Raw genomic sequence first — 19,639 nt, 5'->3', positions numbered from 1 at the left:
AATTTGATCTGTTTGTTGTCCTGAGACAGGGAGAGATGTATGTGTTTAATAAAAAAGAACTTTAATTTTAAAGCTTATTTCACTAATATAAAAATTTTTATATTAAATATTTTAATATTAATTTTAAATATTAAAAAGTAATGTGTTATAGGTAAAATAGTTAAATTTAATGCATTGCTTGCAATCTGTCATAACGGACCAAACTGGGGTTTTACTGAAGTGGGATCAACCAAATCTTAAAGCCAGTAATAACTGGCAGCCGAGCTCCTGGGATTTCTAGGTTTAACATATGACTGTTAGCATACCAAGTATATTTTTTTGCCTACATTTCTGCTTTTTTGGCAGTAGTTTAATCTGAATGCTCAGCTCCAGAATACATTTTCAGAGCCAGTGCTGAAACACATTCAATATCACTGCTCAACTTAGTACCATCAAAATATTTGGTTTCGAAGTCCTATCACCCCACTCTGGTACCTTCGAGATGTATTCAACATTAAATACATCTAGAAGATACCAGATTGGGAAAGACTGGTGCATAATTAATCAAATACTGTGCTTCCAAAGCATATGCATAGTAGATTGCCTTGAGTAAACTCCAGGACAGCCATCCTCACATATCTTTAATGAAAAACAGGCCTTCATGAGCATTATTATTGTCATACTTAATTACAGCACTGGTCTGCGCTAATGCCAACCACAATAAAAAGCAGATTAAGCTCTGCTAAAAACATGTCCTAAACTCAGATAGCAGCCCTGAAATGGACCTTCAACAAAGATATAAAAACTGTAATTGATAATATCGTGTGCTATCAAAATTCAATCTGGAAATTATGAAGCCAGAATAAAAAGTTTTATCTCAGTCAGATATTCCAGAAAATTGAATTTGGGCAAGAGAAAATATGCAATGCTTATTTTTTAGTATCTTTTAGAGATTCAAAATAATCCTGTCAATCTTGTATCACGAATAACTTGATTTACTCACTATTGTTTGGATATATTTTATTCAGGATAATATGCTCATTGTCAAATATTTTTAATTTTTTAGGAGAGAACTACAAGCTGCCGAATTCTTAAGATATGACATGTCAATTTTGACAATTTATGAAAAGCGAACAAAAGAGAAAATGTTATGTCCAGATACACTACATAATCCTTCTTCTTATCTCTTTTTCTTGATTTGATATTAGGCATTTGTTTTTACATGTTGCAGAAGATGGAGAAAGCACATCAAGTTAAAATTCAAAATCAGAACACATCAGAACAATCAAAGAGCTGCTCTCATTGTGACTTATCGGAGTTTATATTGATCACTAAGAGGATTTATTTATTGAATGAAGTCAAGCACTTCAATTAAAGTATTTTAATTAAAACAGATGTTACTTCATTATCAGGCTTTCTTGCATTTTCATATCTGATTCAATGCCTTGGAGATAATCTCCCAGATGAAGGCTGAGGCAACCTCAGTTCTGAAAGCAAAACATCATAATCCACAAATGTGTATGGTGTATACTCATGATGCTGCAGGTTCTTGTATGCAGAAATGTCAAATGGTTCTTGAGCAGTTTCAACTGGTGGCTTTGTTTCTATGGGAGAAAAAATATATATGTGAATCAAATTATTAGAGAACAGACTCAGTTTTTTCTGGTGAGTCAGATTTCATACTGAGGTTGGTTAACACTCACTTTGCACCAGAAACGGCTGCTCTTACTACTGTTATTTTATTAAAGCTTAAGAATATACTAAAATATCAAAGAGGTTAAATCTAAACGTGTTACACTGGATTAAGGTATAAACAGTTAAGAGCAAACATCAAGCTGTAACATTGCAAATAAATAAGTTTTTGCTTCTTTGAATATTCTCACCTAGGAACATGAGTACCAAAATTAAAAGGAATAATATGGGGACATGAGACATCCCAGATTTTGGAAATCATCCATAAGAAGTAGAACACATTTATTTTCTTGGCTACTGAGGGACACATATGAATGAGAATAATGTAACACAGCACTCACATTTTTTAAAATCTGCAAGTCATGTGTTACTTTGAGTAATATTTCCAACCTCTGAGACGTACTTCCCACATCATGGAATTTGAATTCTGATTTTCATTGTGTTCCTAAAACCAACTACAGGAGGAAGGGCAAGAAAGCACAGCTGTAACTAGACACAGATCTTCCCTGGACAGTCATGTCTTGCTTTTTTAGTCATTTGCCTATGGATGTGGTTCTACCACTGCCCCACATATAAGTGGGAAGTATTGAAACAAAGAGATGTTTGCAGGTTTTGACGAGAAAAGTGATTAATTCCTTATCCCCCTCTCCCTTACTCCCCTTTACAAAAGCTGAAGGGTATCCATTCTTCACAGACAACTTTTGTTTAACAGCAAATCTAGGCAGTCCCCAAAGTTACAAACATCCAACTTACAAATGACTCATAGTTAAGAATAGGAGCGAGACAACAGGAAGTGAGAGAAATCTACCCCTCGGAAGGGAAATTCACTCCTTGAAAAGTTTTCATGGGGAAAAAGTATCTCAATTGAAGCTTTATCACAAATCCTTGTTTCTAAAACTATCTAAATTTTTCTAACTCCATCACAGGGATAGAGAGTGAGGTGAAATATTCTGAATAGGGGCACAGAAAGCAAAACAAACACCACAGGGGTGCTAACCCTTCCCTATGCTATCCAAAGCACGCACGCGTGTGTGTATAACGTATATGTATGTTGTATGTGATATATATATATGTGTGTGTGTGTGTGTGTGTGTGTGTGTGGAGTTACTCTGTTAGTAACTTAGGGACTGCCTCTACTCTACTGAGAACTTTCTGGAGCTCTGAATGGAACTCCTTTAGCTGTAACATATGAAGCACCTCTAACTCAAATATTAACCACTACTTGTTTCTATGACTCAATTAACATGCCCAGGATTTTATTCTTATTCATCTCTGCCAAATCATTAAGATGTTGAGCTATGAAAAGTGTGTGTGTGTGGTGACAGTGGTAGTAAAGAATATATAAAAATTCTATCTACTCTGTACTTGACTGTATATTGACCACCAGCCTAGTTGTAGAGCACATAGACAAAGACGAGAAAGAGCAATGTAGACAGGCAAAAAGGTTAAGTGTAATGTTATAAGGGAAGGAAATGGGGCAAAATAGAGGAATTTTTTAAAGTCTTGTTTCAAAAGAAAAAGAGTTAAAACTTTTGTCACTAAAACCTACAAAATTCCCGAGTGTTTAACTTTGGCTGGATCTTTTCTTATACAAAACCATTGGCTTCTAGCTATACTGGCACAGATATCAAAATGCTCCACTATTGCCCTACTACCTAAATTGCATTATAACAGGATATTAAATACTAGTCTTCTTTTAAAATGTCAGTTTTTACCTCTCTCTCTGTCATCACAAATTATTTTAGACTTCTTACATGTTTTTCTACATCAGGAACTAGCTGAAAGGGAAGACTGTCAAGGTGTTTTTAGTATAGAAGTATCTTTTCAACATTTTTTCTCAGTCATTGGTGCCCTCTGCTGGATACACAGAACCCCCAAAGTTGGGGAAAGTCTGTATTTTGATCAAATCTCAAACTTGAATCTTAAACAGTTCCATATTTCCTTTTGCAATCGGCCTTCTATTATTTTCTCTGGCTCATAAGATGACAAATTATTTTATAGAGAAGGAAATATGCATTGTTGTAATAGATGTATACTGTTGAAACATTAAACATTTTAAACTGAATTTACTGGTAATTGTCTTAACTGTTTTACCTCCATTTAAATTATTCTCTATTGTTTCATATTGGCTAAACTGATTTTATTTACATGCCATGCTGAAATCATATAATATAGGGAAAATAAATATATTTTAATACAAATAAATACTATTTTATGGAGGAAGTCTGATGGTTAGAACTGTTCCAACAGTGAATACGCTGCCTTGGAGTGTGATGGTGTCTCCTTCCTTGGCGGATTTCAAGCAGAGGCTGGATGGCCATCTATTGGGGTGCTTTGATTGTGTATTCCTGAATGGCAGAATAAGGTTAGACTGGATGTCCTTGTCCTCTCTTCCAAGTCTATGATTCTATTATAAAGACCATAGCTTGGAATAAAAGCAATTTTGTAGTTTTAAAAATACCGGGGGAAGAAAATTCAGGTTTGGTGAAGTACTTGGTGTATTTTGCAATCAAACCCGAGTCTCAACATTCTGTTGCAAGACATTCTGGAAATGTACAAAAATGGAATTTAGGTAACTAAAATATGCAACTGGAGAAGAACACTGTGGAAGGCATGTAGTGCAACTACTTTGCCAGTTAACTAAACTTGATGTCTGAAGGTACATCTTTGTTGGCCTGGAAGTACAGCTTTCCCATTAACCTTGAAGTATTAGAGTAAGCTTTGTTTCTTGCATTTCAATCAGGAGAATAAAACCAGTTTCTACAGTTTTTGCAGAATGGAAAGTAGTCAGAACGGAAAGTACTGGACAGTCAGTTCAAGCAGAAAAGCAGCTGTTAAGCCCAAAGACAAGTGCAACAAAGGCAAGAGACTTCAAAATGTGTTCCTCGGCTGCCTCGCTATACATCAAGCAGGACTGGGATGCCATTCTGATGAGACCACTCCATTGTCACTTTTCGTATTCCAACAGTGGGTGCTTTGCAAATTACTTTTTAATATTTCAAAAGGTAAAAACAATGGTGGAAGAAAAATTATGAAGAATGTTAGGAAAATAAAATCTACTATTGCTTTCTAATAGCTTAAATGTTAAGCGGGTGATGGTAGATCAAGGAAAAGAATGTATGCACAAGTACCAATAAGCATGAAGATCTCATCATCAAAGTGAAAAGGCTATTTAAGTAAGTCTAGAATGGAAAAGATTCCAAAATGTTCTCAATGGGAATAGTTAGGCTAAATGTGATGAGCTCATATTAAGCTGTCAGTTCCTAAAGAACCAAAGCAGATCAAAGAAGATAAAGCAATACCCTGTAGAGTGCTTTGTTGTTCAGTCTGAACTCCTTCTTCCAAGAAAGTCTCCCCCTTTGCTGTTGTTTCAGCCACTGGGATTCCGTCATCCAAAACTTCTTGTAGTACAGCAGCTGTTCTTTGTATTTCTGTCTTTTGTACTTCATTAGCCACACTTTCTTTCTGTTGTAGTGAAGTCAAATTTTGCACGACACTTTGGTGAAGCATGGGTTTTGTTAGAGGCAATATAATAGAAGCTGTTTCAGGGACAGATGCCACAAATTGCTTAGATGTAACTTCTGCTGACTTTCGATTTTCCACAATTTTTGTTCCCACATCTGTGCTGTTTAAGGGCCTCTCTTTAGGAGTTTGTATTATGGCAGGTTTCACCAAATCTGTTTTTGACAACTTGTCATCAGCAGCTGCCTGATAAAACTTCTCTTGGTTGTTTGGGGTCTCTGTTGTTTTCAGATTATGAGGGACTGTCATAGGGTGTTTACTCTTGACTTGTTCTTGAGAAAAGTACTTTTCACTTGTTTTATTTGCATTCATTGCACTATCACCAGAAGACATGGGATCTCGGCTTGGAAATGATACTTTGGTTTTTACAATATTTTTGAAGCTATCATCTTCTTCTTCATCAGAATCAGAACTGGAATCTGATTCAGAGCTTGATGAAGAGGATGATTCCTCATTTGCTGATTTCTTGTTCAAGTATCTTGTGGAGGAGAAAACAGGCTCCCCTTCAAGAGAAGGGTGGTTTGCTCTTTGAGGAAATGCTACCAAAGTTTTTCTTGCTAAGAATTTCCTCAGATCTTCATCTGATAACTTTCGAGCTGTATCTGCTTTAGTGTTAGTTATGGGACCAGTTTCATCTGTAAATTGTGGGAAAGAGTTAGAAGTCTTTTAATGAAAATTTGACTGCTGTTCTGCTGAGTAACAATTTGCAGTTCTGTCAATTATCTCTGTGAAATCGTCATTTTCAAATGCACTCATTAATATAAAATTTTCATTGAGATTTGTAAATAATTCAGTGCTACGTTTGAGATTCTAGCATTAGAAGTTTAGAAACTCTGCTTCCACTAACTTCACAATAATAGCTACTGTATTTCATACAAAGGTTTATGCTTGTTCTTTACTTACACAAGTCATTTATAGGAACACAAACAGTATGTTATTTGATTGTAATATCATGCTGCTTATGAATCTTATCTTGTCATAAATGCTCTGTGAAGTGGAGATGAAAGCAGTATTCTCAAATACATTTGAAGAGTATGATTGCACTGTTGTATCCTAGTGTCTCAGCTACATTACATTTTGTGACAATTAATGAAGCACTAGTTCTGTTACAACTTTCAAAAACAACAGCATAATAATAACGAGAATGAACTTCAGATATTGTTATGTGGAAATAAAACCATTTGCTTTTTGAAACAACTAATGACTGTGTATATATGTTTTAAATGACATTTATTTTGGTTCTTAATAGCAGTTTTCAAATTTTGATTGCTTTTAATCTGCTCGTTAGTTTTCTAATTCAAGAAAACAGAAAAAAACTTTACCTACATAAAATTAACATTACTCAAAACTGCCAAAAACTAAGGCTGTTCATCCTAATATCTATCCTTTTCCGTGAACTTAAAACGATCTTCCTGGATGAGATCATATAATCCAGAAATGTAGCTCAGCAACAGAAAACCATATGTTGATTAGGTATATAGACCCAGAACATTAAAGCAATAGGCTTCTTTTTGTTTCTCACATCAGATGGTGAGAAGCATAGGACTGAGGTTCCAACAGCCGTTAGCAAAACATGCCCCACCACAAATGTATCTACCATATATATTCATGTATAACTTAACTTCATGTATAAGTCAAGGACAGGTTTTGGGAATAAAATTATGGATGTTTATATGACATGTGGATAAGTCAAGAGTCATTCCGCAGAGGTGGGAAAGCAACAATGCTGCCTCAGGAGGCCACCCACCTCTGGCCATTGCCATAATTCCCTTGCCCAGACATCCAAAAAGGACAGAAGCAGATCCATGGCAGAAAGATTAAATTTATGTGTGTATAGTATTGAATTGCTGCCTGTTGTAAGGCCACCTTGAGTCCCCTCCAGGGTGAGAAAGGTGTGAAACAAATATGGCAAATAAATAAGAAATAAAATGGGGCCAGTGCTTCTTTCATATTCTCCTGAGACAGACTTAAGTTATTGCCTTTCACCACTCTATTCAGAGAAGGGGATGGTTTCATTTTTCATAAAAGTGAAAGAACAGTGCCTACATTGACCTATGACTAAATTGACCCAGGTTTTTGGCTCAATTTTTTGACTAAAATTACTTGAGTTATATATGAATATATAGGATGGTTCTTTTAGAAAGCCATCCACACTATAGTGGTTACTGACGTATCCAGTTAATTCCATCAATTAATTAAAGTAGGGCTATAGTCTAAGAACATATCTTTGAAATAATCTGTACTATGCAATATGGGAAGTATTCAAGTACACAGACTTAGGAGGTGGGGGGCACCAGCAATCCTTACAGGGCCAAGGCTCCTTCAGGACATTTTGCATACCATATAATGTAGGAATTGAATCCAGGACTCTTTGGACATTTTGGGAGGAGCACATATTGTTTCATGTATGCCTGATGGACCTTATATATTAAAATACTGTTGCTCCACTATCTGCCTGTGCTGCATTTGCATTTGGGCTATTTCAGCAAAGAGCTGAAGCCTTACAGAAGGAAAGCTCTAATACAGCCATGTCTTGAAATACATACATCTTTGTATTGTCAAAGGCTTTAATGGCTGGAATCACTGGGTTCTTGTAGGTTTTTTCGGGCTATAGGGCCATGTTCTAGAGGCATTTCTCCTGACGTTTCGCCTGCATCTATGGCAAGCATCCTCAGAGGTAGTGAGGTCTGTTGGAAATAGGAAAATGGGTTTATATATCTGTGGAATGACTGGGGTGGGGCAAAGAGCTCTCTGCTGAAGCTAGATGTGAATGTTTCAGCTGACCACCTTCATTAGCATTTGAAGGCCTGGCTGAGCCTGGGAAAATGTTCTGTTGAGAGGTGTTAAGATGTGCCTGGTTGTTTCCTCTCTGCTGTTTTTCTGTTGTAATTTTAGAGTTTTTTAATACTGGTAGCCAGATTTTGTTCATTTTCATGGTCTCCTCCTTTCTGTTGAAATTGTCCACATGCTTGTGGATTTCAATGGCTTCTCTGTGTAGTCTGACATGGTGGTTGTTGGAGTGGTCCAGCATTTCTGTGTTCTCAAATATGCTGTGTCCAGGCTGGTTCATCAGGTTCTCTGCTATGGCTGACTTCTCTGGTTGAAGTAGTCTGCAGTGCCTTTCATGTTCCTTGATTCGTGTTTGGGCGCTGCGTTTGGTGGTCCCTATGTAGACTTGTCCACAGCTGCATGGTATACGGTAGACTCCTGCAGAGGTGAGAGGATCCCTCTTGTCCTTTGCTGAACGTAGCATTTGTTGGATTTTCTTGGTGGGTTTGTAGATTGTTTGTATGTTGTGTTTCCACATCAGCTTCCCTATGCGGTCAGTGGTTCCCTTGATGTATGGCAGGAACACTTTTCCTCTGGGTGGATCTTCATCTTTACTCTCGTGGCTTGTTCTTGGTCTTGCAGAGAAGTCAGCCATAGCAGAGCACCTGATGAACCAGCCTGGACACAGCATATTATTTGAGAACACAGAAATGCTGGACCACTCCAACAACCACCATGTCAGACTACACAGAGAAGCCATTGAAATCTACAAGCATGTGGACAATTTCAACAGAAAGGAAGAGACCATGAAAATGAACAAAATCTGGCTACCAGTATTAAAAAACTCTAAAATTACAACAGAAAAACAGCAGAGAGGAAACAACCAGGCACATCTTAACACCTCTCAACAGAACATTTTCCCAGGCTCAGCCAGGCCTTCAAATGCTAATGAAGGTGGTCAGCTGAAACATTCACACCTAGCTTCAGCAGAGAGCTCTTTGCCCCACCCCAGTCATTCCACAGATATATAAACCCATTTTCCTATTTCCAACAGACCTCACTACCTCTGAGGATGCTTGCCATAGATGCAGGCGAAACGTCAGGAGAAATGCCTCTAGAACATGGCCCTATAGCCCGAAAAAACCTACAAGAACCTACATACATCTTTGTTACAAGGTTTCTGACTACACTGATCTGCTTATGATTGTAAAAAATCTCCAGGATGTTTTTCCCTAAAAGATCTCAGTCATCAAATCTCAATAGTGGAGAAAATTTTTCCCCATATCATGTAAGAGCTAATTGTTGGACTGGAAATTTCAGAAGTGATACAGCGTCTTCTAGTAAAACATGTTAGAAAGAATCAAAATGCTGCACAGGCCAAGAAAATCATTGTTGTCTATTTGCTCTTTGCTAATCACATCCAGCCATTTTTTCATCAAACTGGCTCTTGCCCCTTCACCTAGTACTCGCAAATTAATTCTTTACATACAGAGAATTGAATGTCAGGAAGAAGCGTTCTGGCTTAGCTTTCTCTCCAGTTCATCTATTTTCTAAGTATTTTTGTTCTGCAAATAGAAACATGTGATCATGAGACACGCCCTTGCATGCAGCATAAAATAGTCAAATCATTTCCCTTGATCTCCTGCTTGTGAAAACTAGGCCGCACCAGTGGAGAAATGGGAACTGGAAAAATCAAAGCTGGAGATAAGTCTACTGCTTCAGTTAGAGAACAACCTGATCATTCTTACTGCCTCTATAGTTTGACTAATTTATTTTAGAATGAACGTCAGTGCATCTGAAACAATGGACTAAAATTCATGAAAGCCCATGTTAAAAAAATAAGTTTTAAAGATGCCACTAGATCATCAGCCCCCCCCTTTTTAATACTAAACAGACCCACTCAACAAGCTCTTTGAAAACTGGTTTTATCCCTGTTCCACAACCTGCCTTGTGCTCATTTCAAGCTTATGCCTTATGAATATCTTACTTCAGAAGACCTTTACTTGAATCCATAGCTGCCTGAATCATCCTTTCTTTGTTCCAAACACTATCCAACTGGGCCTTTGATCATTCTTCCATAACATGCGCTTGATGCATTTCCTTGATCTGTCAAGCATCGGCTCCATCAACTCATGGCAATCTGCAATTTGGTGTCACTTGACCTTAAGAAAACTGTAATAACATTTGTGTTTTAAGCTAGGCCAATTAATTCATTTCTGGGAAGTCCTTGTACTGAGTGCACTTAGCAGGAGCCTTAGGCAAAAGTACTCAAAAGCATCAAGCAAACAAGTCAGCAGGGAACAAAGCTGGAGCTGGGTACGTGCTGTGAAGTTCAGGGAGCGACAAAAAATAAATTCTCATCATGGAGCATTAGTGCTGGTCACCATTAATGTATGAGGAAAGAGAAGGTTGTATTTAAAAATTACAGGAAAAGAATTGCCCATTTTGAGCTTTAAAATCATTGCATTAACTGTTGAGAAAAATAATTAGGAATTACAAAAATGTATTTTCAAAGTTAATGGCTGTATTTTAGCAACAGCTGACTATGGTAGTGTTTCTTCTGGGGGTTTTTTTTTTTGTACCCCCATTACTAGATTGGCTCTGGTTGAAAAATGATAACGACCACAGATTATATTGAGAGTTCCAGATCTTAGATAATCTTCTTTGATCATTAGGATGAAGATACTGAGAGTAAGAAAACTGTGTCTTAAGATAGTTAAATCTACATATACACAAGCACAAACATACATTTTGGCATGAATCCTGTTGGTAGCCTTAAGTAGAATAGATCTATTGAATCAACAGGATTTATTTGATGATCCATCATTCAACAATTAATTTAAAGGGTCTAATTCCAGCTGGGATTAACAAATAGGATTATCTTATATTAACTATTCTTCCATCCCTGCTACAGTAGACTGATTTTGCTCAAAGCATACATTGGAAAATATTTGCAGATTAGACTAAAGGTCCCACATGTGCTTAACAGTAATGTTTTCAAAGATGTTAAAAATAGAGCTTGGGGAAGTGTGTGATTATGATTATATTGCAGACATTGGAAACTGAATTGCTAACCAGACAAATCTTCACATTTTGGTTAGATTTGGAATTCATTATTTGAATGTCATGCTCTCAGAAAATGTGGCCGATGCTTCTTGCATCACACTTAATCACCAAGTACAAATGACATGTAGATGGAATGTAAAATAAATAAATAAATAATTTTTACAGATATTTTAAGGATATAAGCAGAAAATATAAGACCAGCAGAACTGCTAGACATTCTACTGAAACAAATTTGACAAATTCATTTTTGTAAAAAATAAGAAAGAATAGTTATTGATTTAAAGGATGGTGAATGAGTACTCCTCCAGATATCATGGAACTACCATGCTCACCATCCTTCATAATTAACTATCAAGGCTTGATATGAGTTGCAGTCTATCTGGAGAGTCACATGTTCTTTATTCTTGCTTAGAATAGGATCAAGGAAGTTGCCACTTGGAGGAGTCTCAAATTAACCCCAAACTAAGTCTGCTACTATCTTAGGTGAATCAGGGAGGCTGTTGTGCTAGGACTTATGACATGAGTAGGATTAAGCTATGCTTTACATGCATGGAAGGGAAATGTCCATGTTGTTAAGAATTATATCTACCCCTGCCAAACTATTTACTCTAAAACGTCCTCCTCACAACCTTTTCAAATGCATCCGTGGGCTGAATGAACTTCCCAACTTCTTTTTAAACAGATTCTCAAAGAGAATGTAATCTGCATAGCATATAAACACAGCACTCGTAAATGCAGCATTTTGTCGTAGAATCGGGGACCAAAAAAGGGTATTAGGAAGCGACAGTGTAATCTGACTGAGGGTGGTGATCACTGCTATGGCATGGTTTCCATCTGCTGACATCCCTACAAGACCATTTGGGAGGATGTGCAGTGTATCTAGTGGTGGATAGGTACATCTCTTCCAGCAGTAGGCAATCAAGGAGGGGACAGCAAGTTAACAGGCATTCTTCTTTAGATCTGAAGGCAAAAGCAATTTGAGATGAAAAAGTCAAGAAGAAAGTTATGCAGCTCCTGTAGACCTCTAGCTAATGCTCTTTGAATTATTTCTCTTGTTGACAGCAAGCTTCTTTCCCATTTTGCTGCTTTTTAAAACCATTATGCTACTTTACCCCCAGATTTGCACATTCTTAAGCAATCCATGGGCCTGCTATTCCACAGTGACACCCTATTCATAGCAAGATAAATTTTAAGAATTAAAGTTGTCACGGTACATATACTTTATCTTTACAATTATAATACAGTAATTACTGAAGAACTGAGTTTAGTAAGTCTAGTTTCTTATTTTATAACTAATTTAATATTTAATGAGAATTTTATTTTTCATTCTAGAGAACATCAAACTAAAAACTAAAGAACAAATAAATTGTACAGGCTTCAACCATGAAAAAAGTGGCTCCTGGTTCTGTCAACATTGCTCATTCCTGCTTTGAATGTTATAGAGATGGCAGACACTGAGAGATTACAGAATAATGACACATGTACATTATTACATAAAAAGTATAGTGAAGACTAAAAACTAAAAATATTAATTCATGAAAATATGTTCTGAGGCTTAACATGGTACTTTACATACTCTGAATATTAGATATGATACGTCAAGCACTCAAGACATTAGTGCTAATACTGATGACAAGTTTCCAGAATCCGCTAAAATGACTAAATTCTGCATGAAATGTTATCTGCTCTGTACTCTTTTGAAACGCAATCATTTTCTTCCCATTAAATTTACATCCACATTTCAGAAAGGATCATGTGAAGAGTTATAAATAAAGTTACATAATAGCTTGAATGCAAACAATTCTAAACCCTGAATGCTTGGAAACACCCTTAAGCTTTTTTTTATGAACAGCAAGCCATAATTTTGGAGCAAAGAGAACATTTGAGCTCTCAGAGATACTTAAATATATCAGCTGACAAGCCACTGTTGTGTGCCAATACACTGCCATGTGTATGGGAGCATTTTCTGTAAAACTTCTACTACTTCGAATAGGGCAAATTCAGACATCACAGCAGGTACGTTCTTACCAAGAAAATCCTACATGTTTGCTTTCATCCTCCAATTAAATATGTTTTATTTGTGTGATATGCAAACCCTGAAGCAGCAATGATTGTTTATCTGGCTTGTTACAATAGGGAAAAAGCCAGAAATCATTGCTGCCAAATCTACATGCCACAAACTACAGGATGAGTTAAGGGATTTCAGCTTCCACAAACAAATACATGAGACTGGCAGACAATATATTTGATATTTTTGTACCAAATCTGAATTTCCTCATGGGAAAAATGATTTTACCAGACTTTTGTCATCACTGTGTGTCTATTCCATCATCAAAAATTTGAATAACTGGGAGTCAAAACACAGAAGATTTGTACATATACTTCCCTATATTTATGGCAAGGGAATGTAACAAGCGAAGGTTCCTCACCTGACTTGATTTTTCTAGAGATGAATAAACTCTTATAATGCATTCCTATTATATGAATTGTTTGTCATTATTTTGTCACTGTTTGAAACTGATACTGTGGTCTGTCATCTCCTTATATTCAGAGAGCTTTCAATTTCCGCTATGTTTGACATCATGATTTTTTTAACTTTATGGAAAAAACTAAAAACATCACTGAGGAATTTTAGAATCTTCTAACATAACCAGGAGGATAGCAACATTATCAGCCATTTCTATAAAGATATGAGATATGGGAATTATATGTAAATATTTATTTGGAAAAGCATTTCAAGTATTTGTGAAAAGTGTGAGGTAGGAAATAAGTTAAAGTACATTCGGTGCCCAATTTCTTTGTGCTCTGTTCCAAAGTTAATTCTTTTTGCTGGGAGCCAAATCAAGTGATCACTAAGGTGGGTAATAACCTACTCTAAGGACACAATTTGTTATAGTTCATGCCTGATGGAACAAATTTGTCAATTTTGTAATGTCTGACAAAAGAGAAAAAAAGAGAAGCAGAAGTGGCTACTCTCTAAATCTCGAACACTGAAGTTGTTGTGCTCAAGGCCTCAGAAGTGGCAGCACGATGAATGGAGTGGGCCTGAATCCCTTCTAGAGTCAGTGTGGAATTATGCTCATAAGACAACTCAATACGTTGCTACAACCAAGGAGACAAAGTAGAAGAAGAGAGATCAGTCAATGTGTGCTATCATCAGGCCTAACAACCTGGTCAACATGCAACTCTGATGCTAAATTATTCAATACTACCCTTACAAGGAACTGCAGCTCCCCCCTCCTGTCTATTGGCAGAAAAAGCATAGGTAGCATTGGGTCTACAATAACTCCCAAGTGCTGGACCTTCCAAATTGGATTCAAGTGGTTCTTTTCTCTGTTGATTACAAATCCATGAAACTTTAGACAAACCATGGATGTTCACACATCCTCCCTAGCAGATGACAAATATACAGGAGAAAATATACTGCCTACAATCTCAGATGAACTACTGGCACCACTAACACTTTTGTAAACACCAGCAGAGAAGCCAAGAGACTGAGGACATAGCCCTGTACAGGTAGTAACCCATCACATAAGCAAACCTGAGATGCTTCCTGTGAGCAGGGTTAGCCAGGACACACAAATGCGCCTCCCGGGGGGTCGAGGTAAACCAGATAACCACCATCTGTGACTTAATCTTAAATCTGATTTCTGGTAGTCCTTCAGATGTACCAGCAGACACTTGACTCTCAGAAATCAGAGTTTTCTCCACCTTTCTGAGAAGGATTGGAAATTAATTCAATTAAAACAGATGAATATAAGAATACTCTGAGGAAATTTCCCTTCATCTGGGTACCACTCTCTATTTTCCTTATCTCAAGCTATTGGAGATTGAAAACTCTTCCATTTTTCAGCTGTGAGGGGGGAAGCAACTCCCACTGAAATTCCTCCAGAATGCTCATTCTCCCTCTACTTAGAAACTGAGGAAAAATCACACAAGTGCCATTCCTGTGCTTGTTTTCCACTCTTTCTCCCTGGGATATTTTTGGTCCTACATGGTGTTATCATGTTTCTATTAACAAGCTTCTGTGAAGGGTTCTCCCTGTGATAGTGATTGTAGGAACGTTCCTTGTTTCTTCTTTAGATGGATAGCTTGTGAAAGACTATGCTTTAGAAATGATATTTGAAGAAAAGTGGAACAACCTAGAAATGCTCTGGACACTATACAGAATGATACTGTATACAGGTTGAATATTCCTTATCCAAAATGCTTGGGAACAAAAATGTTTTGGATTTCAGACTTTGAGATTTGGAATACCTGTAATTGCATATATGAATACAAGATAACTTGGGATAAGGGATGCAAGTCTAAACACAACATTCATTTTTGTTTCATATCTTTTGAAGATAATTTTAAACAGTATTTTAATAACTTTTGCATGAAACAAAGGTTGTTTCCATTGACCATCAAAAAGCACTCTCTCAGCTATTCAGGTGGATAATTTTGGAGTACTGGCAGTCCCAAGTTATGTAGGTTTGTTCTTAAGTTGAATTTGTATGTAAGTCAGAACAGGTACATTTTTAAGTATAACTCCAGTCAAAAATAGTGCCATTAAAAAGATTTAATTAGAATTTTCCTAATTAGTCTATGCTTGAAATTGTGTTTGCAAATTTTATCAGCCTAACAAGAAGTTTACTGAGAAGATATATTGAAAATGGGTATACTTTTGAGTCTGGCCCTTTAAGGTGTCTGTGATTCTAACATTGTATCAATCAGCTCTCAACTATATTTTGCAGATATCTGATGTTTGCAATTTACAGTTTGATTCACCATTCCATACTGTGTTTTTGTAATTCATTGGTTAACTCTTGCATTGTTTGGATACAATTTGAAGTTCGTGTTTGAATATAATTTGATGTTCATATATGGTAGATTCAGAGGATTTAGCATTCAGTTAACCAATTTGTTCCTATAATAATGCCTTTGTAATTGTACTTTGCAGTCAGATTGTAACTTCTAGCAGGCCTAGCCAGTATAGCCAATTATGAGGAATGCTTAGAGTTGCTGTCCAAAGCACCGGAGTCCCACACTTTGTCCATCCCAGTTAAGGATCATTAAGCTGCAAAATTGTCACATTTCCATAAATAGAACATTAGCGTCTAATCCAGAGCTTTCTAAATAGTTTGTTGCAACATGTTAATGTATCAGCTGCAATGTGTGGGTGTACTGTGTAAATATAATGAGAAACATGAATCTATGAAATAAGCAATACCAACTTGCATGCATTTTTATGCAGCAAACATATGTTATCTTACAAATCATTTACTTTTAAAAATATAAATAAAAAGTTTTCATGAGATATGCTATGCCCCCATACATTTTCGTCATTGCAATTTATTTATGTGTATATATCTCTTACAAGAAATTTGTTTAGCCTCTGGTTTGCTAGCAAAACTGAATTACTGTGTTGCAAAATGTTAGATGTCTAAAAAGATGAAATATTTGGAAAGCTCTGCTCTAATCATTTATAGTTAGTAATGATATTTAATAAGAATGGGCATCTCACTTTTTTTAGAGACTTTTTTAGAGTCCTCTGGTTTGGTGCAGAGAGAAACAGCAGAAGGTAAACTTCGAAGCCCCCATGCTTGCAGTGATAAAGTCTGTAAGAATTAGGAAAGGCATATGATAAATAAACCTGTAAGCGCTGTCCTGTACAACCATTTAATGCAGCTTTAAGCCAACTTGAAACTACTGCTGCTAAAAAACGCACACTGCTAAAGCGTGCTGCAAAGTGAATCAAGGCCAGTAAAGCACGTTAAGCAAAGTTGCAGGAAAGTCCAATTTAAGCCCTTTAATGCACACCAACAAGCCTCTAAATGTAAACCACATTGCATGATGAAAAAGAATCTGCAGAATGTGGAATGCATTGCAAATACTTGTCTTTCTGAGAAAGGTTGGAGAATTTAGGATGAGCAAGTAGGCTGCCAAAAATGCCCCAAGGACATGGCTTAGCAACAGGAGCCAAACTTACCCCCTGGAAAGGATAACCGATTATCTCTACTCCAAACTATCACTTCCTCTTTCCCCCTATCTCATATGCCTCTAGAGCACTGGTGCATATCTCTCTGGGAAATGGCAAAAATAAATGCCACAGAGTGGTTTGAAACCAGGTTATATTGTAAATGTAATCACTCTCCTGGCTTCAAACCTAGAAGTGAGGCCCCTTCTACTCTGCCCTATACCCCAGGATCTGATCCCAGATTATCTGATTTAAATCTGATATATGACTCTCCACTGCCAAAAAATCTGGGATAAAAAGATAATCTGAGATCAGATCCTGGGATATAGAGGCAGTGTTGAAGGAGCCTCTGGCCCCATCTGCACTGCCATATAAAATCCAGATTATTTGCTTTGAACTGGATTATATGGCAGTAAAGAGTCATATAATCCAGTTCAAAGTAGATAATGTAGATTATCTGCTTTGATAATCTGGAGTATATGGCAGTGTAGATCCAGCCTCAGGGCCCTTCCACACAGCTCTATATCCCAGAATATTCAGGCAGAAAATCCAACATTATCTGAGTGTGGACTCAGATAACTAAGGACCTTTGAACACAGCCCTATATCCCAGAATATCAAGGCAGAAAAATCCCACATTAACTGAGTGTGGACTCAGATAACCCAGTTCAAATCAGATATTGTGGGATCTTCTGCCTTGATATTCTGGGATATAGGGCTGTGTGGAAGGGCCCGCAGTTCAAGGCAGATATTGTGGGATTTTCTACCTTGATATTCTGGGATATAGGGCTATGTGGAATGGCCCTCAGTTTAGTCATCCACACAGTGAAACCGGAATCTGATAAAATGTTTCCAAATATCTGTTCAGTGTGGGAGTGTTGTGTGCAGCTGTATGGCCGTGTTCTAGCAGCTTTTTCTCCTGACATTTTGCCTGCAGCTGTGGCTAGCATCTTCAGAGGATCTGGTGGTGTTAGGGCAAGTAGAGTATATATACCTGTAGAACATCCAGGGTGAGAGAAAGATCCAATGTCTATTAACCAAATGTGAAGGGTGCTGTTAGCATGCTTGATTTGCAAGTTTTGAGTGGGATCCCTCCATTAGCATATGAGTAACTGAGACCCCTTCTACACTGCCATATAATCCAGATTACAAAATCAGATAATCCATATTATCTGCTTTGAACTGAGATTATAGGAGTTTACATTGGCAAATAATCCAGTTCAAAGCAGATAATCTGGCTTTTATATGGCAGTATAGAAGGGGCCTAAGAAGATTGCATAGTCAATAGTGAGGGTATCTGCCTAGAAGTTACTGGGCACAGAATGTTATTTGAGAATACTGAAATTCTGGAACACTATGACAACCATTTTGTCACACCACACAGAGTAGCCACTGAAATCCACAAGCACAAGAAACCATGAAAATAAACAAAATTTGGCTACTAGTATTGAAAAACACCAGGATCAAGACTGCAACTAATAAACACCCCCCAAACACAGGCAGTCTCCATGCAGCAAGCAACCAAAGTCTAGTGAACACCACCCAGACAAAGGATGTCTCCAGGCCATAAACAATTCAAAGTGAACAAAGGCCAGGCTACTTCTAGGCTGATGCCCTTACTGGCATATTACCTCTGAAGATGCCAGCCACATATGCTAGAGAAATGTCAGGAGAAAATGCTACTGGAACACGGCCATAAGTCCGAAAAACTCATAGCAGCCTAGATGTCCTTACTATTGACTATATCTGGGATATAGGGCTGTGTGGAAGGGCCCCCAGTTCAAAGCAGATATTGTGGGATTTTCTGCCTTGATATCCTGGATTATATGCCTGCGTGGAGGGGCCTCCAGTGATACAAAAGAGCCCTGTTCTCCTCTCTGCCTCCTCCTGTATTACCTTGAACGGTGCTGCGCGACCCCAGAGAATAAACAGAGAAGCCGCCATCTTGGTGTCCCACTAAAATTCTCCCCGTTGCAACCTCAGTCACAGAACAAAGGTTCCGCCTCTTAAGTGCTCCGCCTGAATCTGTGGCCTTTCCCTGAACATGACTCGTCCAGAGTCCCTCAAAAGCGACTCTTTCTTGCTGCAGGGGTTTCCTTCTTCCTTCAGTGTCTGCAAAAGCAGCCTAAAGATTGCAGATGAATAAATACAATTGTTCATTTCTTTTGTGTAAGGTTGGCAGGCGAGAGTTGAATTCTACATTGTGGAATTAGTGCAGTTTAACCCTACTTTAACTGTCATTGCTCAATGTAGAGGAATGGTGGGAGTTGTCGTTTGGTGAGGCACCACAACAGTCTCTGCTGGAGGAGGTGAAAGGTCTTGAAAAACCACGTCTCCCTTGATGTCATGGCAATTAAAGGGGTGTTGAATTATACAGTATAGAAGCAGCCTGTATGGGGCGTGGTGGTGGTGGTGCCTTTCTTTGTATAGGTCAAGCATCTCTTATCGAAACACTTCATAATTATCTATATGGGTGGTTGAGACCGTGACACTTTTCAACAGTATGGACACTTTGTTTCAGGTATAATTTTTTACAATGCATTTCAATCCAATTAAATTGCATTGCATGGGTCTATGCCAGGCATGGGCCAACTTCAGCCCTTCAGGTGTTTTGGACAGCGGCTGTTAGGAATTATAGCAGTTGAAGTCCAAA

The 19,639-nt window shown here is 37.6% G+C and overlaps 1 protein-coding gene across 1 annotated transcript; it reads right to left on the bottom strand.

The window, feature by feature from the left end:
• Positions 1-1,345: 1,345 nt before the first annotated feature.
• On the bottom strand, positions 1,346-18,989 carry NDUFV3 (NADH:ubiquinone oxidoreductase subunit V3). Its single transcript, XM_060770271.2, has 4 exons — positions 18,883-18,989; positions 16,535-16,628; positions 4,974-5,828; positions 1,346-1,583 (listed from the first exon to the last, which is right to left on the bottom strand). Exons 1-4 carry the CDS (start codon positions 18,928-18,930, stop codon positions 1,417-1,419), a joined length of 1,164 nt encoding a protein of 387 aa, XP_060626254.2. The 5' UTR covers positions 18,931-18,989; the 3' UTR covers positions 1,346-1,416.
• Positions 18,990-19,639: the final 650 nt, after the last annotated feature.

The sequence above is a fragment of the Anolis sagrei genome, chromosome 3 (assembly GCF_037176765.1).
Source record: "Anolis sagrei isolate rAnoSag1 chromosome 3, rAnoSag1.mat, whole genome shotgun sequence".
Taxonomy (NCBI): Eukaryota; Metazoa; Chordata; class Lepidosauria; order Squamata; family Dactyloidae; genus Anolis; species Anolis sagrei.
This window is presented reverse-complemented; position numbering and strand designations above follow the sequence as displayed.